We start from the raw sequence: 25,879 nt of genomic DNA on the forward strand, positions 1-25,879 counted from the left end.
TGCAAATTAAATACAAAATTTAAATGATACAAATTAAAGTTCATAATGAATTTCAGTCTCAGTCTTTCCATTAAATTATACCCAGGTCAAACATTTTTCCATTGCAGTTCTCAGATGTATTTCTGTTTTGCATATCACAGTCTGAAGATTCAGTCCTTTCAGACTTTTCAACCACAGGAAGATCTGAAACAGTTTGTTCAATACTTTGTAATTCATTCGCAGCATGTGTACAGTTCACCTCGGTATTTTTAGCAATTGGTACATGCTCATTTTCCTTTATTTCCTGAAAACCAGTTCTGATGTTTGCATTAGAGTTGTGAGCGGAACCCGATTCTTCACAAACACAAGTATCCAGGTTTAGAATCAAGTCCATATCTGTACTATGAGATGCACATATAGTTTGCGAAGTGGGTGAATTTTCTTGCAATACTGGAGCTTACTGCTTAAACTGCACATCAGATTCTCCCATCTCTGCATCACATGCACTTTCAGATGGTTCAACACTTGCTGACTGCGTTTTCATAACTTCACTATCAGTTTCTAGGAACTTGACAGTCGCATTTTCACTTTCTGCTATCTCTACTTCAGGCATGTGAGAATCAAAATCTTCCCGTCTTTTATTTCTTCATGTTTTCGTTCTTTTTCTCTAATCCCGTTAGATATTTCATCGATCATTTCTGGATTTCATTTCTTCATCCTTGGATTCTCCAGATGCCACTACTATCATTTTCACATCTTCTTTTATGGCTCGAGTTTCTTCTGCAAGCTCCACTTTCAGCTGTTGTTGCTCTCGTGCCTTTTCTTGGCCGACATTTATTTTTTCCTGCAGGGCTTTATCTACCAGCCTCGCTTTAACTCTTTTAGTGCAGCTTTGATTTCAACCTTTATCTGCTCCTGTCTGGCTTTCATTTCGGCTTTTATCTCTTTCTGTCCGGCTTTCATCTCTTTCATTTTGGCCTTCATCTCTTCCTGTCTTGCTTTTATCTCGGCTAAGAAGTCCATAAAAGTCTTCGTTTCCTCTGCAGGTGCGTCACTGGCATTCACTTTGCTTTTATCTCGGCTAAGAAGTCCATCAAAGTCTTCGTTTCCTCTGCAGGTGCGTCACTGGCATTCACTCGCAAACCCCACTCCTGACACCAATTGTTGCGCTTTCCTCTTCTGACACAAGTTCTTACGTTGTTCGTAGATTTGGAGTGAATAACGACGACACTTGATGAAGTATTGAAGCACACTTTATTTACCAATATTAATCAGATAGCTCCAGAATCACTTTTACAGTTGTCAAACTGTTTAAACACGCTGACACGTTCAGTGATACAGCCTTCACACTTTCAGGCAATAACGGTGAAGACAGCTTCACTGCAAAGCACCTGAGTACAGCTCCCAACTCTGCTTGGTCGTTCTCGGAACTCTACGTATTTTTGAGACTCCACACGATGCGCTCGACAATACACAAGAGTATAACTCTTGTCTGAGCACAGTCTAAGACAAAACTTGATGCCCTCGACGACCAACTTGGCGCTAGACTTCAAATCACTCTGATAGTCAGTCATTGAGACACTTGCTCAATGACTGACTATCAGCTCGCTAGACGAGGCACACACACTGACTGCGGACCAGCAGGGTTTATATAGTTTTTGGCTTGTGTTCGAGAACATTCTGGGCAAAATCGGTAAGAATACATTCCAGAAGGTTCTCCATCTGTCCATGGGATATCGCCAAATTTTGCCTAATGGGCGATTTTTCGCCAAATGTGGCAACTGTGCCTTACCTTGCCATTTTATGGCAACCCTATAACTGCTTTGCGGGGAAGCCATCTTACCGCGCCTGTACATTTCATAACAGTATTTTTCTGTAGGAGGGATAGTTTTGGAGATGTAACGAAAAACTGAAAAAAAAAGGGACCTTTAAACCCTTGCCTCTCCTCGAGATCAATCCCATCCTCAGGGACTTTTTACACACATTAACCCAAGTCTAAAAGGATGCATTTAAGACCATTTCCATGATTTTTTTCTCACCAGTTTGTCTTTGACTGGGCTAAATGGGCTGGCTGCACAGTTGGCTTTTTCCATGAGTAACATGAATACAAGCCTGTTTCCCTCATAAAATCCTCCATAAACGCATCTCTTCCCTTACATAGTTATCCCTTATGCCCTTGTCGTATTTAAATATACTAATCCTGGAAGGTGCATGGCACATTGGTAGCTTGTAAAAAAGTTACTAAAATCTTAGTCATGATTCAGTGATAATGTTTTTAATATTATACGTGAATTCCTAGTAAAGCCCTGTAATTTAAAAGTATGGAGTGTGGTTTTTTTGCGTATAGTTTGATCTTCTAATTCATTAGTGCTATTGTATGCTAATATAAATGTTTGTGCTTCTAGGAACCAAGTAGGCCTTGGCCAGATCGCCAGTGGTCACTATGTGTATTTGCTGATGTAATAGAGTACGGTGGACCTGTAAGTTAAATTTAACTGTATTATTGTTAATATTGTTTGAGTAATACCAGCTACAACTCAACTCTGTTTAAGTTTTATGTTTTAAAAATAAGCTCTATCATGTTTGTAAGAATAACTGCTTCAAAATTTCGTAAATATCTGCAATTAAAGTGTTTTTCCACAATAAATCCATAGTTATTTTCGAATCCTTTAAAATACTGGCATCCGTGCAACAGGACTATGGATAATTTAAAACGGGAAAGAACACAATTATGTAAATATTTCACAACTTCTTTGAAAGAAGTGGAAACTGTTCTAAAAGATAAAGCAGTAAGTAAGATTGATTTGATGTCTGTATTTAATATTTTTAATGATAAAACTGAGATTTTTCAATTCGATCAAAAAATTAATGTGGCTAAAAATAGAAATCTTTAATGAATCTATTCTAAGAATAGATTTAACGGAGAGCTATCGAAATCAGTGGGTTGCTAATGAAACAAAAGTTTAACCTTTTCCCGGGGGCTGGGACATATATGTCCCACACGTTCACTACTTTAAATGTGTCTCAAGAAATTTCAGTAAACTATGGAGATTTAAAATTTACTCCTTAATATGGATTAGGAAGTGCAATACCCTGTCGATTTGTTTTTCTGTTCCTTTCAGTTAAAATAAGTGACTAAATGGCCAAAATACATTCGAAATTACACCCTACAGCCCACGGGAAAAGGTTAATGCTCTCAACCAGTGAAACTAAGCGAAATTTCCGTCATCCTAAGTTAGAATTGAAACATTTTGATGGTAATATTAAGAACTGGCTAGGATTCTAGGGATAATTTAAAAAAAAAAAAAATCATGATGATTATAGTATTGATGCAGATGACAAATTTCGGTATCTTTTACAAGCAACTGAAGAAGGTTCATCGGCCAGAGATTTAGTTGCAAGTTTTCCACTATTTGGCGAAAACTATTCTCGTTTTGCTAAAGATAAACTATCAATTCAAATTTATATTCATGAACTTTTAAATCTAGTTTTAATGCAAGCGAGGAGTGGCGAAAATTTTACTTTGCAGGTTCTTTATGATAAATTGAAGACTCAGTTGCAACCATTAGAGACTCTAGGGGTAACGTCTGAAAAATATGGAGCAATGTTATATCCTTTAGTGGAATCAGCTATGCCAGAAGTTCTTATCAAGGAGTGGGAACGCACACATAACCATCTAGAAAATAAAGACAAGATGACAATGCTGGGAAACTTATTTCTTCGTTTGGAAGTCGAAAGTGAAGAGTGGTTACAACTTGATCAGGGTTTGCGAATGATAAAGAATTTGAAAAATTTAAAAGGAAAGAAAAAAATTCCCACTGCAGCTTGCATTGTATCTAATAAAAAGCAAAGAGCTGAGAAAAATGCCAAGCATTGTTTATTTTGTAACAAGTCGTTTCATAATACCTCAGAATGCTTTAAGAATGATGTCACTGGAGCCAAAAAAGGAAACATGGAAGAAAAAGGGGTCTTGTTTCGTCTGTTTGAAACCAGGACACACTTCTAAGGTCTGCAAAGCTTATTTAAAGTGTATTATATGCAAGAAAAAACACCATAGCATATGTCCAAATATAAATCAATAAAAACAAGACAGTCTGAATTGGATGCACAGGTTCTTTTGTCACCAAAAAATTGTTAACATTGTTGTTAACTGTATTGGTGAAAATCATCAATGATGACATTTCCGGAATTGTTCACGAATTATTTAATACTGGTGCTCAGAGATCTTTCTTACGAAAAGATGTTGCACAGAAACTAGGATTGAAACCTTTAGATCAAGAAATGATGAGTCATAGACTTTTGGAGGGGCAGTGAAACTAAACAAGAGTCCCACAATGTCTACAGTATTACATTACAAAGCTTGTGTTCAAATTTCAAGTACAGTATTTTAGTTTGGGCTGAAAAGAAGATATGTGGTGCAATTCCATGTGTAGAGGATCCTGGATATTTATCCAATTTTGAAAAAGAAAAAATACGTTTAAGTGATACAGAAGAATATGTGCCTGAAATAGGTTTATTAATAGGAGCAGATTAACTTGGCGCATTAGTAACGGGGAGAATTGAGCCCATTGTTAATAATTTGGTATCTATCTATTAAAACAAAACTTGGATGGACGCTTCAAGATAAACATAAAGACTACTCAAAATCTTTGGTGAGTATTGTATATGCTAATAATTTAGATTTGACAGAATTGTGGAGCCTAGATGTCATCGGTATAAGATATCCTGCAGAAATAAAGTCAATGCAGGTAACCGAAGAAAGAAATGGTAGATTTTTTTTTCCTTAAAAGTATTAAATGAAGACAAAAGATGTGAAGTATGTTTGCCATGGAAAAGTGGATGTCCAGAATTAGCCACTAAACAGTTAATGTCAACTACCAAAAATCTCATTAGATCTGGGCATTTAAGAAACTTTGACGATGTATTTTTAATGAGTGGGTTCAGGATGGAATTATTGAAATTGTTGATAACGTCGAGAAAAAAGGATGCTATTTATCACATCATCCTGTGATAAAAACTGGTGTAACAACAACAAAAATTTGTCGGGTTTTAAATGTGTCAATGAAAGATTCCAAAGGAAATTCCTTGGCTAATTGTTTAGAAAAAAAGCCAAATTTATTAGAATTGGCACCCGAATTGATAATGCAATTTCGGAACAATGCAATTGGCCATCAGACATCAAAAAACAGCATTTTTACAAATCAGTCTGAATCCAGAGGATAGGGAATATTTTAACTTTCTGTGGTGGAAGGGTTTATCAAGACGAGAAGAACTAATCACTCTCCAACATTCTAGAAGGGTATTTGGTGCTTCTTTTAGTACATTTTTACTAGAAGCAACTATAGCTTACTATCAAGAGAATGCTTCGGATGAAAGGAAGCAAACAGCTTCCTCCGACTCAAAGAATCTTTTTATGTGGACAACTGTATTACAAGTTTAGAAACTAAAGAAGAGGCAGAAAATTTTTCTGTAGCTAAGGAGCTGATCTCTTCAGCACAATTCGAACTACGAGGCTGGGTTACTTCTAGAAAAATTGTAGAAGAGACACATGACAGATTCATTTCAATTGTAGGTCTCTCTTGCAACACTGAAACTGATGAACTTTTTTGCACCAGTATGGTTGAAATTCCAGAAAAGGGGTTTACTAAAAGAGTCGTGTTCTCGGCTGTCCAAAGATTATTTGACCCTATTGGAATAACATGTCCCGTTTCATTGATATCTAAAGTATTGCTTCAGACATTTGGAAGAGGAAAGTTAATTGGGACGTGTACTTCCAATAGATATATCAGATACATTTAAATAATTGCCGAATAAGTAGATTATTTCTGTGATGCCATTGAAGTTTCTTATGCTGCTTGTATTTTCTTATGTTCTGAATTTAATGAGAAGATTTCAGTCAAGTTAGTAGCGAGTAAGTCAAAGGTGGCACTTGACAAAGGAAAGAGATTACAATTCTTAGATTGGAACTCTTGGGAGCTTTGATCTAATCAAGATTATATGGTCAAGTCGTAGACGGACTGGAATTGAATTTTTGGTATTTTTGGACTGCTTCAACTGTTGCCTGGATCAAAAGAGAGAGTTCTTGGAATATGCTTTGAGGAAGCAGAGTCACAGGAATAAGAACCGAATACTAAGCCAAATGACTGGCATTTTGTTCCAGAGCATATGAATCCAGCAGATTTGCCTTCAAGAGGTTGTGATGCTAAGAATTTATTGAAAAGAAAATGGTGGGAAGGTCGAGAATGGTTACAAAAGTCACAAGAATTTTGGCCATTAAGTGAAAAACCAGTCATTGAGGAAAATTTGGTTGGATTGGAAGAGAGAAAAATGATAATCAGTAATGTGGAGCTGGATTAGTTAACTTCATTGACAATTTACTTTATTTGTTGAAATATACGATGATTCTTAGAATGTTTGCCTGGATACTTCGTTTCATTAAAAGCTGCTAACGAAAAGAAAAACTTAAGAAAATTGAGCTGACTTATGAAGAAGTGCAATTAGCGGAAAACTGTTTACTAAAATTAATTCAGCAGGAAACTTTTGCCGGAAGAAAAATGAAAATCCTGAAGAACATGCAAACATTCAGAGACGAAAATGTTACTGTTTGACTCGGAACAAAGCTTCTCTTGGGAGATGAAGAGGAAAATTTGAAGTGCCCCATAATTTTGCCCAGAAGCCATGAGATTATTGATCGACTGGTAAGGGGCATTGTAAACTACAACATGCAGAAAAACTCTGATTGCCAATTTAAGAGAAGATTACTGGATTATTTCATTCAATAGAAACAAATAGATTAACCAAAAAAGTTAGCTTTATTTGTATTTCATGTAAAAGATTCTAAGCCAAACCTACAGAAGCAGCTTTTGCACCTCTTCCTAAGAACAGAATAAAGGCTGCTGCATTTTGTGAAGTTTCAGGGATTGATCTCGCAGGCCCTTTGTATTTGCGTTCTGGCGAAAAGACTTGGGTTGCACTTTTTACCCGTGCCATTTATAGGGCTGTCTATCTTAATTAGTCAATTCCCTGTCTATTATTATTATATAAGTTTTATTATGGCTTTAAGAAGATTCTTTGCTCGAAGTGGTAGAGTAAATGTATTCTACACTGACAACGGTACAAACTTCATTGGTTCAAGCAAAATACTCTAAAAATTTTAGATTGAGAGATCATGTTGTTTTCCACTAGGAAAATCAAATGGAATATTAACCCTCCAACAGCCGCCTGCCTGGTGGGGAGGATGGTGGGAGCGCATGGTTAGAATGTTGAAAGAGATGCTAAGAAGAATTTTGGGCAGGAAAAGTCTTCACTATGAAGAGTTAGAAACTATTCTATGTGACTGCGAAGCTACAATAAACTCTAAGCCACTTACATATATTGAAGACAATTCAGAAGGTCTGAAGTTATTAACTCCCCCTTGTTTCTTAAAGTATTCCTAGCAGTAAAACAACTGATTTAGACGAAATCGACAGTAAAAGCCTAAATATAAGATTGTGTTTTATACGAAAATTAAGGCATGATTTAAGAATAAGGTTTTGGAATGAGTATTTAGGAATGTTGCTTCATAAAGATAAGAGCCGGGAAGAATCTTTAAGAGTTGGGTAGGTCGTTCTCCTAAGAAACTGTTGGCAAGCGTACCAACTAGCCTTTAGAAATCGTCATTGAAGTCATTTCTGGAGCAGATGGGCACTCAAGAGTTGCAAGAGTGAGAACAGTTGATGGAGAGGAGTTGAGACCATTCCAGAGACTTTATCCAATAGAAGTCAACAGTTTGAAAAAGTTACCATTCATTGCCCAAGATGCTCGAAGGGATGAAAGTGCCTCTACGGTTTGCAGTTAATGATTCAGATTCCAGTGAAAATGATGATTCATCACCCAGAGTCCCAGATTTTGTTACTAAAGCTGGTTGACATGTTAAAATTCCCAGTAGACTTGATTTATAACTTTTGTTGCAATTTATAGGTATCCTGCCAGCAACGAACACACTTATCTACCGGCCGACACGCAGGCGTGCCAGAGGATTGTTCCGTTCTCTACCGACTGTCACGTATTTGTGCCAGTACTTTGGAACGTTTTTCAAACTATAATTTCTGCCACAAGATGGCACTGTATGTCCATATGGTTTCAGATACATGTACATTAGACCTTCTACTCGAAATGAGAGAAGAATGACTCGCATACACGTGTTTTTGATTATATAAACAAACGGGGAAATAAATGTTTCCGAATGGCGTGATTTATGATGTCTCTTTAAATCGCATTTTATTCGCACGTGGTAGTTGTTTACTGTAAGTAGAGAAGTTTTATTTGCTCTAAAGCGTTGGGTATTTCGGTTTGCAGTTCAGTTTTTAGAAAATAATTAGATCTTGCTAGACGTGAATTCTTTGTTTTTACCGTTGCAATGTCGAAGCGTCGAAAATGTTTAACAGAGCATGAAATAGCAGAAATGATGCAAAATATTTCAGATATTGATTCTGATATTCTGAAAGATTAACTGAAAGACATTTTCCAAAACTTTGTTCGGAAGAGACTGATAAGAAAATGAGACGACGATGCTTCGTTTGTTCACATTCCCTCCAAAACGGCAAATGAGTTATTACGAGTGCAAGGAATGTAACGTAGGACTGTGTGTAGATCCCTGTTTTCAAATTTTTCATACGAAAAGAGAATTTTAAGTAATATATTTAGTTTTCAGATGTATAATGTTAAAATTCATAAAATGGTGAGTAATTAAAATAAAATGTGTAAAATATGCATTTAAACAAGAAATAAGGTAATTAAAGTATATATATAAAAATATCTATAAAGCATAAGCCGTTTAAATACTCTATAGAGCATTATTAAAAAATGCGTTGATACTTCGGAAATTTCATGATTTAGGTTTAGTAGCAAAAAAGCCCCCGGCCCTGGAGAGACGCTCGCGTAAGAAACTGCCGGCCTCAGCAATAAGCGCGCGTTTTCGCTACACGGCTCGAAGAGGTTAAAAATAAGCTATTGTTTTTGTGAGAATAATTGCTTCAAAATTTTGTAATAGGGTTTGTAGGAGTCCTTACAAGTGTTTATATTTGAAAATAAAATATAAAAGCCCTTATAGGTGCTTACTTTTTCTCTAAAGCACTTATTTTTTTGTTTTTAGTGCCTTTTTTTTTTCCGTACCAAAGCCGAAACTAAATAAACAACTCTATATGAAATATCAGATGGTGAATCATACTCCCAGAAATAGCTTTTCCCCCCTTTCTTTGTATTAACATAGCCTTTGGACAGAGAGGTGCACAACGTTCTATTGGTCAAAGAATTACGAAAGCAATAGGAAATTCCGGTACATTCTTTTTTTCTTTTGCTCCCACCCAATAGTACACACGTTTGAATTTCTATCAAGATTTTTAATAATTTCCATTCACGTTCTGCGTGATCAGTTCACATTCGCGTTTCTTATCATCGGTATGTTTATATTATGAGCATATGTGTGAATATTTATAATAATATATTTGATATATTTACAGTAACTCCTGAAGAAAAATAAACTTCAGAAATGGGTAAGTGCATTTTGACACAGATTAGTTTTCTAAGGAATAATATTCGGAATGGCATAAATAAAGTGAAAGTAATCAAATAGTCAAAATATTTTGGGGGGGGGCAATGCATTATACCATACGGAAATTGAGGGTTCTCCCCTTTCTCTGCAAAATCGCGAGTATTGAAACCATTACAGTTCGCTGCAAAGCAAGCAACTGACTTTTTGTTTTGGTCACTTTCCAATCTGGATTGAATAGGACTAAAGTTCTGTGGTCTATCAACCCAAGCGAAGAATGATTCTATTCCGGAAATTTAACGCAGTCTGTTCAAAATTAAAATGAAAATCACCCGAGATTGGTAAATCTCATTATTAATCAATATCAGTACGTCAGGCAGAGTTGCAAACTCTCCCGATTTTCGACTTCTCTCCCGCCAAACCCGATTTACAATATATTTCTCCCGACTTTTTCTTAGTCTCAAAATTTCTCACGATTTTTATGGAATTTGGCTTAATACTTTGTTATATGAACAAGAAAAAGTGATTTTGGACGTCTGAAAGCAATTGAATTCTCTCTAGGTTATATCTAAAACAAATCCTTGCGAATTAAATAACTTCTGTTTTGTGAGTGAGAGCATATACGTATCCAGAAACATCGTGCTCCACTCCGTGTCATGTGGCATATATTAGCCAATGAGGACAAGGCAAGCTGTTATTTGGATGTTTAGTTATTTCGGTCATTTTGTCCTGAGTTGTGCGAGTACACATGCCTTCAGGAAATAATTTTAGAATTTATCATCTTTTGTTATGTCTGTGAGAAAGGTGAAATACTTCTGTACGTTTCAAAAACCGTACACAGTTAACTTTCCTTCCATTATTTCTTCAAGGAAATGTAATAAATTTGCTATTTTTCGATTTCGCATGGTGGAAGGGCTAACGTTCTCAAACATGTGCGTACACAAGAACATGAGTTGTTTTGAAAAAAACAAAAAATTAAATTTTTCTTTGGAAACAAAGGACCAAAAAGTTATTAATGCAGAATGTCTGTTCTCTGTCTTTTTACTGGAGCACAATCTGCCACTGAATGCATCAGATCACGCTGCAGCTTTATTTAGAAAAATGTTTGCCGATAGTGAAATCGCTAAGAAATACTCAAGTGCAAGGACCAAAACAGGTGCAATTGTTAAAGAAATGGATTTGAAAAATAAATCTTCAGTTATTGATTGCATTAAAACAGCTCCGTTCTGCCTCTCTATGGATGGAATCAATAATACCGATTCAAAACTGTATCCAATTGTTTTTTTTTTTTTTTTTTTTTTTTTTAAATCCAGAGTCTTCAGAAATTGAGTGCAGTTTACTTTCTGTTCCCACTTTAGAAGGACATTTGACAGGCTTTAATATAGCACAGCTAATTGTTAAAACTTTAAAAGGAAATGCAGTCCCTCTGGATAATTGCTTAGCTCTTGGTGCCGATAATGAATCAGTATTGGTAGGCTTGAAGACTGGTGTTGCAGCCATCTTAAGAAAGGAAAATTCAGATTTGCAGATTATGAGGTGCACCTATCACCTCTTAAATTTAGCAGCTGAAAAAGTGAATGAACACATTGTTGATGTTTATTATTATCTTGAAAGGAGTCTAAAAGGAAGAAAAAATTGAGTAACATTTGTACGAAAACTGATTAAAGTGTTTTTGCTGTTGTTTTGTTTTTTTAAACGATGCAAGTAATAAAAATGTTTTTTATGTGTAAGGTATTTTTGTGTTGCTTGCATTTAAGAATTAGTTTCTATTTAAAGTTAAAAGTCCTTTTAACATTGTGAAAAATCTCCTGATTTTTGAGTGTCATAGGTTGGCAAGTATGACCGTGACGTGTCCTCCTTAATGATAAATATACCACATTGGCGCATGACTGTGAAAACCGTACGAAGCAAAGGGACGTTTTCCTTTATTTAAGTATTCTCTGAATACTGGCAGTTGTTGATTCCGATTGCGTAATATCATGTGGAGAATTAAGGTGCAGGTATTGCACAATGACATTTGCAATATTTCGCAGAGTTAAAAGAGTTTTACTGTACTTGCAGATTATTTTTCAGTTCCATTGGGCTATTTTTTAAATGATGACATATCGAAATATCAAAAGCATTATTTAGCTGAGAAATCCAAAAAACGGCTACAATCTACCTCCTTCCACTTTTACCAGTTACGCTGCACTATCCGGAATTTTCAGGTATTCGGGAAATTCCGAGTATGCTGGTTAGTTAAGCTTTTATTGTTAAAGGATGACTGCATGAAGCAATTTCCAGTCTTCTGATTTCAGAAAAGTTCCTTTTTTTTTTACTTATTTTTACTTAAATTACTTTGTTTGCAATATCTGTTAATGGAAACACTCACTATTTTTAGGTGCCAAGCGAATATAATAAATGTGGCTTATTGTTATTTATTTTCTCTATTTTTAACTGAAATTTCATCATTAAATCTTGTAATATAGTTTAGTTCTGCATGATTATTTTTCTCTCATTGCAAACCATTTCTGTAAATTGAAAATTAAAAAAAAGGAATGTAATTGTTTTCCATGGCTGAGTAATGCTCATTCTCTCTTAATAAATACTGAATTTCTCATATTTTAAATTAAGGGTCTAATTATTCTTTTAAGGTTATGCAGTTGTGTATAATGTAATTAGACATGTGCTTATTTTTTTTTTTTTATTAAAATGTGCTTGAAAAGTGCTTATAGGTGCTTATTATTTTAACTAATATGTGGCTATGAACCCTGTGTAAATATCTGCAATTAAAGTGGATTTTCATATTAAATCCATAGTTTTTTTTTTTTTTTTTTCTTTTTCAAATCCTTTAAAAAATAGCATCGTACATTTTATAATGACATTATTAACAATTTGTTTTGTAATCTGTTCTGTAAATTGATAAAATTCTTGCTTCCAAGTTTCCTATTGTGGAATTAACCATTGTTTGTATGTTTTCATTCTTGCAAATTTATGAGAGTGAAATCTAAAAAATGAAAATAAACCAGGAGTGGTACTTGTATTTTTTACATATTTGAGTGCAATAATTTCTTTGTATCATGTTGTGTGTTGATGTTAGTGTACTTTATGTTTTGCAAGTTCTAGGTGTCATTAATTTCTTATTTTTATTTTAATTCTTTTAGTTGTGTTCTAGATATCAACAGTATTTCTTACAACCAATATTATTAGCTTTAAACGATGAAAGTCCTGATGTTAGACAGACTGCTGCATATGCCATTGGTGTTCTTGCACAGTTTGGTGGTCCTGATTATGCTAAATTTTGTTCTGGTAAGAAGTCTCAGTTTTTACATGAAAAAAAAGTGCCTTGAGTAAATTGATTAAGTATGTGATGTGCTGATTTATATATTCAGGAACTGTTTATTGCTTCATTGTTTGCTTTCTAGATTATACTTTAGGCTTTGTATCTGGAGTGCAAACTTTCTCATAAATTTAAAATTTTTTTTAAATTCAGAAATAGTTCTACATCCATTCAAAGCAATTTTGTTGCTACTTGGCCATCAATTGGCTTTTCCATTAATTACACAATCAATAAAGGATTAATCATCAACAAAACTGTGACCGACTATTTCTCGCATTGCAATTAAGTACTCAGAAAGGGATTCACCAGCTTTTAAATGTGTTTGTTACAAATTATGAAGTTATTTTAGAACCAAATTCAGATAAAAGATTTTCTTTTAACTGGTCCCATGGCATACCTTTCAAAGACCGAATAAATACTTTACCAGAACCTATAAGCAATTTTTAGTAAACACAATCTTTTGTAATTCAGATAACCGAAAAAATTTGAAAGTTTCGACTAGATCACAAATGAACAATTCAATAGGATACATATCAGCTTCATTAAATTCTGAAACAGTTTCTATAATGTCATGAAATTTTACTAGGGATCATAAGTTTTTGTTCTACTAAATTATTTACAAGAGGTGATCCTGACTTAATAGAATTAACATCATCATTGTTATCAGAATCCTAAAAACTTTTGTTTTCATCCTTATCAAGTTCGAATTCTAGATGCTTGAAAGTACCATGACTCATATTAAATCAGTTTTTATAGCATCCAACTCATAATTAAGATGCAACTAATTACACAAAGAAATGAAATCACTTGCAAGTCTGAAGTAATTTTTTGTTTCTGTCTTCTGATAAAATTTTTTAAAAAAGATGAAAACAACACTAATACCCAGATACAAATGATGATTAATTCTTATACATGTTCAAAATGGATCAAAAAGGTGCGAATACATTGTCCAAGATGAATTAGAACTTCAGAAATGGTAAACTAAGAAAACAAAGGACCAAGTTTCAAAATTTTGAGTGACAAAGAATTCATTCGCGCAGTAGACACGGAGAACAGTAAAATTTGTAAAGGTGAGAGAAGTACTCAAGATGACAATAAAAGGGAAATTAATAATGTAAAGAATTAGCAACGCCAAGTGGGTGGAAGCTTCAAGCAGATATCTTCGATTTTTAATAGCAGCATATCTTTAATTCAATAAAATAGTGACTTGTAAAATTCCAGTATACAGTCAAAAGTCTTTAATCCGGACTCGTCGGGACTTCGACGATTCCGGATTATCGATTTTTCCGGATTATAGATCATCAGTTTAAATCTGGTAAGATGGCATGCAGAAATTGTAAAATTAAAAATATGAAAAGATAAGGATAGTGCTGACAGATCAACTTCCTGTTCATTACGCGCCGCGACGTTCCCCCCCCCCTTTACCGCAGAGCAGCGTGAAATTGATAAACAGATTTTGGAATTGTTAGAGAAACAAAGGATATGCTTTTATCCATTTTTTGCAGCAATTCCACTTTTTGTTTCATGGACATCGAAACATACTTTCGCTTTATAGATCCTTTGGCAGCTCCAGCATCGGAAATTCTATTTGACATAATCGAAAGTTCAAGCTTACTTTTATAAAATTGCTCTAACAGTCTGCAAAAAATAATAAGCCAGATCCAGTTCGAAGATTAAAGGAACAACGCAATCCGCAACATTAACTGAAATAGATAATTTTAGCTTAGCTTATACCGTCCATCCGTTATACATTAAATACGCATGCATAAACACATTATGCGCATGCGTAAAAGTATTACGTGCATGCATAAACGCATATGCGCATGCGAGAACGCATTATGCGTTGACACATGCGAAGAAAGTTTGTAGGTCCGGATTATGGGACTAAATAAACAACTTCTTCCTTATATGCAACGTCAGATGGTGAATCATACTCCCGAAAATTGCTTCCCCCCTTCGTTTGCATTAACGTAACCTATGCTGTGCACGAGAGTACAGACAGGTGCACATCGTTCAATTGGGCAAAGAATTGCGAAAACGCAGAAAATTCCGATACATTCGGTATTATTTTCCTCCCACCCAAATACTACACACGTTTAAATTTCTATCAAGATTTTAATAATTTGCATTCTTATTTCGCATGGTCAGTTCGTATTCATGTTTATTATGATCGTTATGCTTATATTAGGAGCATATGTATGAATATTTATAATAATATAATTGCAGTAATTGCTGAAGTATAGATAAACTTACAAAAATGGGTGTGTTTTTACACAGATTAGCTTTCTAAGGAATAATATTCGGAATGGCTTAAATAAAAGGAAAGTAATCGAATAGTCAAAATAATTTCATTTTCTTTGCCAATACATTATACAGTACTGAGGTTAGGAGTTTCTCCGCAAAATCTCTAATATTGAAGCAGCGGACTTTTTTTTGTCACTGTCCAATCTGGATTGAATAGGACTAAGTTTTTGCGGTCTACCCAACCCAAGTGAAGATTGATTGTATTCCGGAAATTTAATACAGTCTGTTGAAAATTAGAATCAGAAACACCCCAGATTAGTAAATCTTTGTTTCCTTTATTTAGTTCTTCTTTCTCCGAATACCGGCAGGTGTTGATTCCGATTGCGTAATATCACATATGGGAGAATTATGCCGCACGTATTGTGCAATAACGTTTGCGGTATTTTGCATTGGTAATTAATTTTGATGTTCAGTCAGATTTGTTTATGAACAAATCTGACTGTTTATGAACAATTCCCCACCCATCAAAGCTAATCGATTAATTAATGTACTTGTGGAAAAAAATATTTTCTTTTTCTTTAAAGTTTAAAGAAATTAAGAACGATGTTCGTTTTGTGAACTCTTGATAAATGTGACTTTAGAACTTTGACGCCGTCTTTGAGCTTTGGCAATAGATATTTCGGACATCTGCAGCTGCTTCCCTCTACGTTGGGACACTCCTGTTGCAAAATTTTTCTTCCTAATAATACATATTCTTTGTGTAAAACAAAATCGGTGTAATTCTAGTATACGGTACACACGGGATTTGGCGAGATTATGATGAGCAGTTAAGCGGGTCATTTTGATGTTGGCGGCAATTTTTGAATTCATTCCGAGACCCTTAGTGTATTTTAGGATTTTAATGTATAATCTTTTAAATCTTCTTTTGAATCTTGTTAATAAATGCCTTATTTGTCACTTTGCAGTAAAATTTTTTAAAAAAAGAAAGTAATCAGTCATCTAGGCTAATCATTTATATATTCACCGTATATATTGATTATTGTAATTAAATTTTTAAGTAATTAACTTTATTTTAATGTAATTCATACCACTTATTGTGGCTTCTTCCCTCTATATTTATTTATTATTAGTTAATAATACTTCCAAATTTCAGGCAATTTTTTCTGGCATAATCCTGAAACTAATTCTAGCAGTATGATGACATACTATCGCGAAATTTAATGCGAATATTTTTTGCTTATTTGTGCTTCTAAATAAATATAAAATAGCATTAAATATATTTCTATCGTTTAATCCAGATTGGGCAGATTCTAATCTCGGTCTTCAATGGAGAAAACAACTGTTATACTTATAATAGTAATGCTTTGGGAATTTTATTATATATATCTATTTTATGTAAGTTATATGTAATTGGCAAATTTTTTTGTTTTCAAGTGGTACCATAATTAATTTACCTCTCAGCACAGCCTATGCAGTTAGGCTGGAATTTTCTTAAATCCCACCTCGAAAAGTCGGGGAATTTCATTCTCCTGTTTGAGTGGCAACTCTGTATTTAGTATGCAAACCCATAATTCAAAACATCAATTCCATTTGTCTTTTTATACTAAATTAAATTTTTTTATTCTAAAATTAAAAATTTTAAGCCTCACTAAGGGAACGTGTTCACTCGGGTATCAAAATTTAGATAGCTTCTTAGTGCAAAGATTTTTTTCAAATTGAAAGGAAAATTGTTATGCATAGTGTCTGAAAAACTGCGTGGCAAAAGTAAGGACATTAGGAGAAATTTCCAGATAATTTCAGGTGCCTGGTCAGCAAAAATCGCTCTTGTGTGAAATCGTCGCATGCGAGTTTTTCTATTTCCTCTATTGTCTAATTCAGTTCTTTTCAACTCAAGACTGTCAGCTTTGGCATCAACATTGGCGCCATATTTTATATGGTAAAATTGAAATTCTATGATATATTAGTGAGTATCTTTACTTGCAGTTATCCAAAAAACTTCATTGTCAGGTCATGCGAATTCTATACTGACACTGTTGAATGACTTTTTTACCCTTTTCTTTTGAAAATTTGGCCGCTATTCATTGGTTTCATTAACATCTCGGTCATTATGCTGTGTTATGAAAATTTTTTCATAACTGAGTGGCCGGGAATTTGTCCTTGAAATTACTGAGATATATGTCAAATTAATAGATTGCAAAGGCATTATTCATTTAAAAAATCAAGGTTCAGATATTCAGGTGGAGAGCATGTGTTGTATATTATTTAAGAGCTTTAACATCCTGTTTGTATTCTTGGAGCTCAACTGACAGTGACATTTCACAAATGCTATTCTAATCCAGTCTGTGAACATCTTCAAAACTGTCTTAATTATCTTCAAAACCATTTGACCGTGAAATTGAGACCACTGATACTTCAGTACCTTTTGAAGTGTGCCATCAGTACATCTGGAATCTAATGGCTAGAGATGAGCTTCAGTGAGAAACACAATGAAGAAATTCCTCTCTCCTACAAAGGCAAAAGCTTTCAAGCTGATTGACTAGTTTTAGATTATTTACAATTTCCAGATTTCAGACTGAAGTTGTAAGGCTATTTTTGTTTCTTTGACATGAAATTTATGTTCTTGTGATTTGTTTGAATAACAGTACCATCACAGTAAACTTCTGTGTGTGAAGGTCACTTCAGCATAAACAGATATATATCGAAATAAAAACAGACAGAATTGATAAAAATGTAAGAACTGCTTGTACCTGTATACAAGTATGTGGAAATTTATATTTGTTTATGAAAACATATACCTACATATCCATCTAGTATGTATGTCTGCATTTATATAATATGGTGTAAGTGCAGATATGTACAGAAAGCATGCATACCTTTAAATGGGAATAAAGTATATACACACATGTACACACACAGGCACACATATGCATTTATATGTATGTATGTGTGTGTAGATTTATGCATACATATATAAACATAGATATGTGTATATATTTCATCATCCAGCTCTTGAAGAAGTTTTCGTATTTCTTCTTCAGTCAGCCCTCTTTCCCTTTTCGGCATATCACTAGAAAGAAGTCAAAATAATTCCTAGAAAACTTATGAAAATATGCAATATTCTAAAGCAATGCAAGGCTCTGTTTACAATTTACGAACTCGGTTATCGCGAATTCTACAGCTACCAGAATGAAAAGGGGAAAACTGATTCCTTAAAACAAAGACCTTTGAAAGAGATAAGTGGTTTAAATCCGAGGAACGTCAAATTTGACATTTGAAATTCATTTTGTTTCTGCCTGGAAATGGGGGGGGGAAGATAGGCAACTAAAGTGGACAACCCCGTGTTTTCAAACATGGGACTCTATGGCCACTATAATGGTCATCCTGTTGTCAAAAGGTTAACATGTTCACACCAGCATGTTCGACCAGTGGCTCGCACTTAAATGGCATGGGGAGACCTGGAAAAAATTGGTATATGGTTGAAAATTTAAATACTATAAATTTAACATGTATTAATTGAAAAAAGTAGGAGTTAAATTAACTACAATTCGGTATAATAAACTTAACTAAAGATAATATTATAAATTCAACTATCAATAATTTGATTATAAAAATATGGCATAATCTCCATCTTTATAAATGTGTGTAATTGTTTGTAATATTCCTAACATCTTTTTCTTGACTTTCTTCCAGGCTGTTTATAAAATTAAATTTGAAAAACAATGGGAAACTTTATTTGAAAGTATTGTCAGTATGCATTTGTTCATGCCATGGACATTGTTTAAAAGCTGATCAAAAATTTGCTCCTAAATTATGAAATATTAATATTCTTACTTCTCCATGTGCAATTTATGTACCATATATTTATCAGGTATATCCCACGTATTAATAATATAATTTTTCGGTACCATTTAACCGTGTTCCACAAACAACTATAGAAGGATGTCAGTTAGACAAATCAACACCCTTGTTTTTTTGTTATAAAAAAAAGCATCAGCCTTCAGTTTACCCCCCCCCCTTGAGGAGTCATACATGTGTGATTATTGCAAGCAGTTAATATACAAACTGGTTTTTTGTTGCTCCTGCCCAACGAATAAATCCCTTCCAAAGGATCTTCAGCCAAAGGGACACTCATGTAATAACTACGTGTTAATAATACACATCCCTCAAATAATAATCCATTTCCTAATCACATAATAGGAGTATGTTTTTTGAATTGGGGTTGTATTCTTTCCCATATAAATGTAACTTTCTGGAAGACGCAGTTTATATATTATACATATGGCACATGCCTGGAATGCAGTGGCAAAGATTAAGACGTGCTCTCCATGGAATTATGCTTTCATCAATAATGATGTTTCTTCCAGGCTGTTTTGAAAGTAGTAACAATTTCAGCTATATTTCTAATTTGATTCAATTGATTTTCAGATTTTAGCTGTTGTGCTGCCCGAAAAATGTAAAAATTTCAGTTTAGGTTAAGAAGCGATCACTTTTCATGTTTTTATTATTATATGCGTGTTCGTATACATGGTCTTTTCCATACCAGTATAGTTTAATATCTGGTAGTTGCACTACACCCATGATCAGCAGTATACCAACAAACTATTGATTTCGCCTCTCATAGCAGGCTGCTGGACCTGAATTTATATGTTCAGCGTATTTATGTGTTTGTTCAACTAATATTCCTGGTGTTTTATTTTTTATCCTTCTATTTACTGATTCATCTGATGAATCACTTATTTCCATATCCATGTTGTCTATTATTTATATGGACAAAAAATAAAATGGAAAAATGACAACCACCTTTCTACTGTAAAAATATGTGGTTATGATGAACAACCGGCATAAGTTTTGTACAACTGGTCAACATAAAGTTGTAACAGCGAATAGAGGCTGGTGGAGATTGAAAACTGTTACTTGATGGTTCAATATGAACTGGTATGGGTATATAATATTTTGATGATATAACAGTGTGTCTGGCAGCACTTTGCACTGATGGTTTTGAACAGTACACTCAACAGTCAAGTGCAGATGTTATATTAGAATGTTTGTGGGGAAACAGAAAGGCAGTGCCACCAGATGAAGTAATACATGAGTACGCATGCCATCCCAGAGCAAGAAACAAAAAAAATCAGTGCATTTGTAACCGTGTTAATAATTATTATCAATGATTTTTTAAACACTATGAAAATGGGCAGGGATATTTATTTATAGGAAATTTGTCACACTAAAGAAAAGTAAAAAGTTTTTTCCTCTTTATAATGTACAATTCCTGCTAATATATCTTACACATGTTATGTAGTCATGGAAGTCTAAATAAGTAGAATTTTGGAGGAATTTATACTTAAGGCCCAAAAACTAGTGTGGTGTAATAAGGTTATAACTGATTGTTCTAAATGATGCACAAGAAAAACAAATACTTCTGCTTCATTGTATATTTTTTTTTAAAATGTTAAAAATTGCCTAACTAATATCTTTTATCATTTTTTTTAACAAAAAGGATGCAAAATATTTGTTCTGTAATCTTTCAAAATTTTGTAACCAGTACATTTTTAGATGTGATTTGTTTAAATAATGGATGTTAAAAATCTAAAAAGCGATTTTTCAGAAGTTTGTCCAAAAATAACTTTAAAAAATCGTGTTAAAAGTTGAATAATTATCCAGTCCTCTATCCAGTGGTGCAAACAATAAAATTCTCAGATTTTTCATTAGTTCAAAAATATGCTTGAAATTTCATTTCAATATTAAATTTAATTCAAATTTTGAAGATGCAGCACCACGCTGTACTGTCATTCACAAGCAGTGCGTGCACAAGAGCTGATAATAGTAGTATAAATAAAGCGTAACTTTTTTGGAAACCAATTATGAAAGTTCTGGTAGCCATTGTCGCAGTAGTAAACAGCATTAGATCAATGTCAGCCAGTTTGATTTATGTTTGTGATGTCATTGTTCACAGTGGCTTATGGGTAAAAAGAATTTGAGAATGGCCAAAAATTCTAATAAAATTTTTGCACATCCCCTCCCCTTCTTGTTAACGGCAGCTTTGTAAAGGAATCACTCACAGAGTACAATGCTGTTCTGTATTGTTGGGGGAAAAATATATGTAGCATTCTCTTGTGCACATTAAAGTTGATACTAGTTGAAAAAAGAAAGCCAAAAATCTTCTCACTCCATAATTCATACCATTGGCGACCTTATGATGAGAATCTCCAGTGTAATCATATAGAATTTGGGCTTTTCCACAATAAGGCTGTGTTCATTGCACTTAAAAGTCTTTTTGAATCTCTTGAGTTAAAAGCATTTTAAATCCTCTTCATAAACTATGTACTTAACAGAAACCTTACAAAATTCCACCAAAATTTCTTCGAGATCCTGCGTATGTTGATGTATGGTTAAACCTGAGCATATGCATACATGCAATCTTTTATTTAGAGTATGTCATTATTAGGGCCTTATGCCATTAAACCATAGTCTGATTAAATAAAAAAAAAAGGATTAAATTTTAAATATCTTTTTTGCATAACACGAATGTATATTTGTAGGATAATCTTATTTTTGTTATAATGTAGAAGGTTTTTTCTTATTTTTCCAACAGAGAGCATTCCTCTTTTAGTCCAGATGATAAATGATCCTGATTCTCGATCTGAAGAGAATATCAGAGCAACAGAAAATGCAATATCAGCCGTAACAAAATTTCTTAGTAATATTACATCTTTAAATATGGAAGAATTGATTCCTGTTTGGGTTACATGGTTACCAATTTGGGAAGATGAAGAAGAAGCAAAATATGTGTATAATTTCTTCTGTACCCTTCTTGAAACGTGAGTACATAGTGCTTTGATGCTGGTTTCTTACTATTTAAACTTGCATAACTTTATGACAGTTTATAGTAATTTTTGATATAGTTAATACATTTTTTAAAAATGAATAATTTTTTATGTTGAAATTTTGAATGGGGTTTTTCTTATATTTCAAGTTTGGTAGCTACAGATAATGTAATACCTACCTTAATAATATTCTATTTCTGCATGTTTGTTTACTTGTCATGCCTCAAAATGGCATTTGCAGAAATATGCTCTTAACGTGATTTCAGTTTCCTGATACTTCTTAAAGCTTAGTCATGGAATTTTCAATTTCCAATAATTGAATATAAATAAAGCAATTTTAAGGTAATCTTCTAATTTCATAATTTTATTTGCAGTCCCTTTTTTGGGGGGGGGGACTATTAGGATATGAGTTGTTTTTAAAAGTATTCTTTATGTGAAGTTTTCATAAATAAAATAGATTTGAATGCGACTTAGAAAAAGAGGTTTTGTGCCATATGTGAGGAATATTTCTTATCTCAAAATAAAATTAAGTTGTATCCTCTGCCCAAACCCCCCCAAGGTATTTCATATCTTTAAAACAGCTTTTATATTTACATGAAAATACTTTTGAAGAATTTAATTTTCTGGTTTCCCCCTCCCCCTTAGAAATAATCCTTATCTGCTGGGAAGAGAAAACTGTAATCTTCCAAAAATTGTACAAATTGTTGCTGATGCCTTTCTTAAAGAGGGGATTGAAGCTTCATCAGATGTAGGAAAAAGAATTATTACTTTAATGAAGGATATTCAGGTGTGTATAATTTCTGTATTCTAAAGTAATGTGTTGAACTAGAATTTGTAGCCTGAGAAATGATTTCATGCTTATCTTTGTACATTGTTTTTAAGTACATGAACAAGTAGTCTGTACCAATTCCCCTCCAGAATAGCAAGTGTTTATAAATGTTGTAATTGTTTTTTTTTTTTTTTTTTTTTTTTTTTTTTTGTCTACCCTTGGTGTAAATTGTAGTCTCTGAAATATTGAAAATCTAGATTATTTTTTATGTTCAGAATGCTGTCATTACCTAATTTATTTCTTTTTATTTGACATTAACCCAATCAATGTTTGAATCCAGATAAAATGTTTTTGGATATTTCTTGTTCAGTGCTGCATCTGAGAGTGTTGTCTTTCCTCTGTGATGAAGATGGGGTATTCTTTAGATTCTTTAGAAGATGGGGTATTATAATTTTTCAAAAGTAGAGGAATTAAAAAATATGTGCAAAACTGTTTTAAAGTATTTATTTATCACATAATGAAGTTAACGTGTTATATTTAAGTGCTTTCGTCCATTTCTTTATGCACTTGTCAAGAATGGTTTAATACCACCCATTTTATTTTCTTGATAAAGATTTTTATAAAATGCTGTATCTTTCTTCGTCACATTACGTTCTTGAGATGTACATTCTCCTTTGGGATCGCATGCTTTCTTGATAAACAAAAATTTGTCAAGAAGCTTCATTCGTATTTTTAAGTCTGGACATTTTTATCAGCTTCTTCCTCCTCACTTTAATTATGTATCCCATTGTTGCTCAATTTAAGTGTTCATTTGACAGAGGTGCTAAGTGAGATTTAGTCAACTCATTAACAGCTTTACTGTTGATGTCCAAATTTAGTTCATTAATTAGGTTAACTATTTCATCTGTTATACAGGGTGGTTATTATTAAAGTTCCTTTTTGAAATAGCCATAAAAGGAAAACTACTACACCAAATGTTATGAAACTTGGTAATTGTGTGAAGGAGGTCATGGAAATATATTTTCTGTGGGGGAAGAAGTTAAAAAACTCACCACCAGGGGGAAATAGAGCTGTATGCAATATTGGTAAACAAGATAAGCATGCTCAATGTGGCGTCCACCATTTTTCGAACATAAGTTAAATCTTAATACTGCATTCTTAACAGCAGTTCTTTAGCATATCAGGAGGAATGTTGTGGACATGTCAATGTATCGCATCTTTTAATTCCGCCAAATTGTTTAGATAATCATCATAAATAGTGCCTCATAGCCAAAAATCACAGGGGGTTTGAGGTCTAGTGACCAGAGTGCCCAAGAAGTGGGAAAGTGTCTGCCTATAATCTGTTCATTAATGAAATGTTGCCGAAGTAACTGTGGCACATGTACCAGTGTGTGGTTGGCCCTGCATAAATTCATGGTGTCGAAAGTACCAACGTCTGAACATTGATGCAAAGCAAAGCTGCAGTCACAGTGCATGTAACAAGTCCAGCTGTCGACTGCTTTTCAAAGAAAAATTGTCCAATTGTAAAACTAGCTGTTGTATCCAACGACTTCATATAACAGGTAGACGGCTCGCCCACAGAGAATTCGTCTGCTAGGGTGTCTCGAACATATACCACGTGACTAATGCTCTTGGGGCTCATGGGGAGTGATAGCTTAGGCTGTTCATCGCCGGTTTGGCCCGCTTTTGATATGGCAGGTAGTGCTTTTTATTTCCGTCTGCTAGCAGTCAGCAGACAACGGCCTCAAATTAGGTTGTTCGATTTTTTACAATTATATTTAGATATAACTTAACCCCTTTTTTCCTGAATATTTTATCTATATTTTTAATAATCGCTTTAAATTATTTGCACCATTGTTTAAGATGTTTAGGTTAAATAATTTTAGAAAGAAAATCTAAAATAAATAATAAAAAATTGAGATGGAAACTTTAATTTTGAATAACGTTAAAAAATTAATTGCACTACTTTTATGATATTTGAGAAGGTAAAAAAATCTCGTTTAATTTTAATGCATTGCATCCTAAAGAGAAAAAGAAAATCACATTATTATTATATGTATTTATGCCATTGATTGCCTCTCTTTTCTTGAGGTTATATTACTGGAACAAAATAATGCACTCTCTTTTCTTGAGATTCTATTACTGGGACAAAATAATGCAATCTTAATTACTCATTTCCACACTCATGTGTATGTCATGGCGGGGATCAATACTTATTAACTATAACAAATATTTTATATTGAATATGTATCAAATGGTAACAAACTTCAGTATTTATTATTAGGATCAAAACGATATTACAGTTAAAAATTCTCTCACTCTCCCTTTTTTTTTTTTTTTTTTTAAATACTATTTAAAATATGGTAAGTTTTTCACATCTTATTTTTTCAATTACAATAAATTTCTAACAGCATCGTAGATGAGACAGAATTATAATCCTGGTTATTTTTATTTTAATTGATTTTATAGAAAATAATGATAAAGCAATGAGCTTTATAAAAGTAATCTGATTTTTAAAATAATGCTGTTTAACTGTTTATGTTCAATGTTGCATGAATCAAGATCTTCAGCTTTTTTTTAACAAACTAAACATATCACACAATCTTTTCTCAATAATTTAATGCTAATAATAGCATTTTTCTTTTTTTATCGCAGGCAGTAATTGTTTATGAAATCAAAACGCGTTCAACTTGGCGAAAAAAGTTAACGCCAATTGGCACACCTTTTTTAACTCATGTCCAAAATATCTTTACATACCCAAAAATGATGATATTCAATAAAATATCAAATCAATGTGATCCATATTTGCAGGGAATGTGTGAAAACCAAGCCTAATTAGCATTATGCAATCAAAAGTAATCAAACGGTTTGTGATATGCAAATCTAGGCATTACGTCATCCAAGGGTGAATCAAGCGCTTTGCGCAAACTGAATATTTGAGTGAATTTCTGCAACATAGTGTTTGATTTCAGTGTGTAGGGACTCAAAGCGGTTTGTTATGGCTTCAAAGTATCATTTGGAAGAATCTGTAAAGTGGCGAATTATCGGCCGTTTAGAAGCAAGGCAATCATGGAAACAGCCACATGTCCGAATATTTCAAGACAGACAGTCTCTAAGCTATGGAAACAGTTTCAAAATGATGGAAGTGTTGTAAAGAGGTCTGGACAAGGTCGGAAACGAATGACAACTGCTTCTGAAGATCGGTATCTGGCATT

At 33.6% G+C, this 25,879-nt stretch overlaps 1 protein-coding gene across 3 annotated transcripts in view; it reads left to right on the forward strand.

Moving 5' to 3' along the window:
• Karybeta3 (karyopherin beta 3) overlaps positions 1–25,879 on the forward strand; it is a 196,376-nt gene that overhangs the window by 154,887 nt on the left and 15,610 nt on the right. For 2 of the 3 annotated variants that reach the window (XM_085809206.1, XM_085809205.1), the window contains 4 exons: positions 2,385–2,459; positions 12,652–12,796; positions 21,664–21,889; positions 22,541–22,682. In XM_085809206.1, the coding sequence (XP_085665332.1) occupies positions 2,385–2,459; positions 12,652–12,796; positions 21,664–21,889; positions 22,541–22,682 (588 nt within the window). The remainder of the gene's footprint in view (positions 1–2,384; positions 2,460–12,651; positions 12,797–21,663; positions 21,890–22,540; positions 22,683–25,879) is intronic. The other variant, XM_085809207.1, reaches the window with a different exon arrangement.

Source organism: Stegodyphus dumicola, chromosome X2 (genome assembly GCF_044657685.1).
Source record: "Stegodyphus dumicola isolate Sdum_Otavi_A_Nest chromosome X2, ASM4465768v1".
NCBI classification, from domain to species: Eukaryota; Metazoa; Arthropoda; class Arachnida; order Araneae; family Eresidae; genus Stegodyphus; species Stegodyphus dumicola.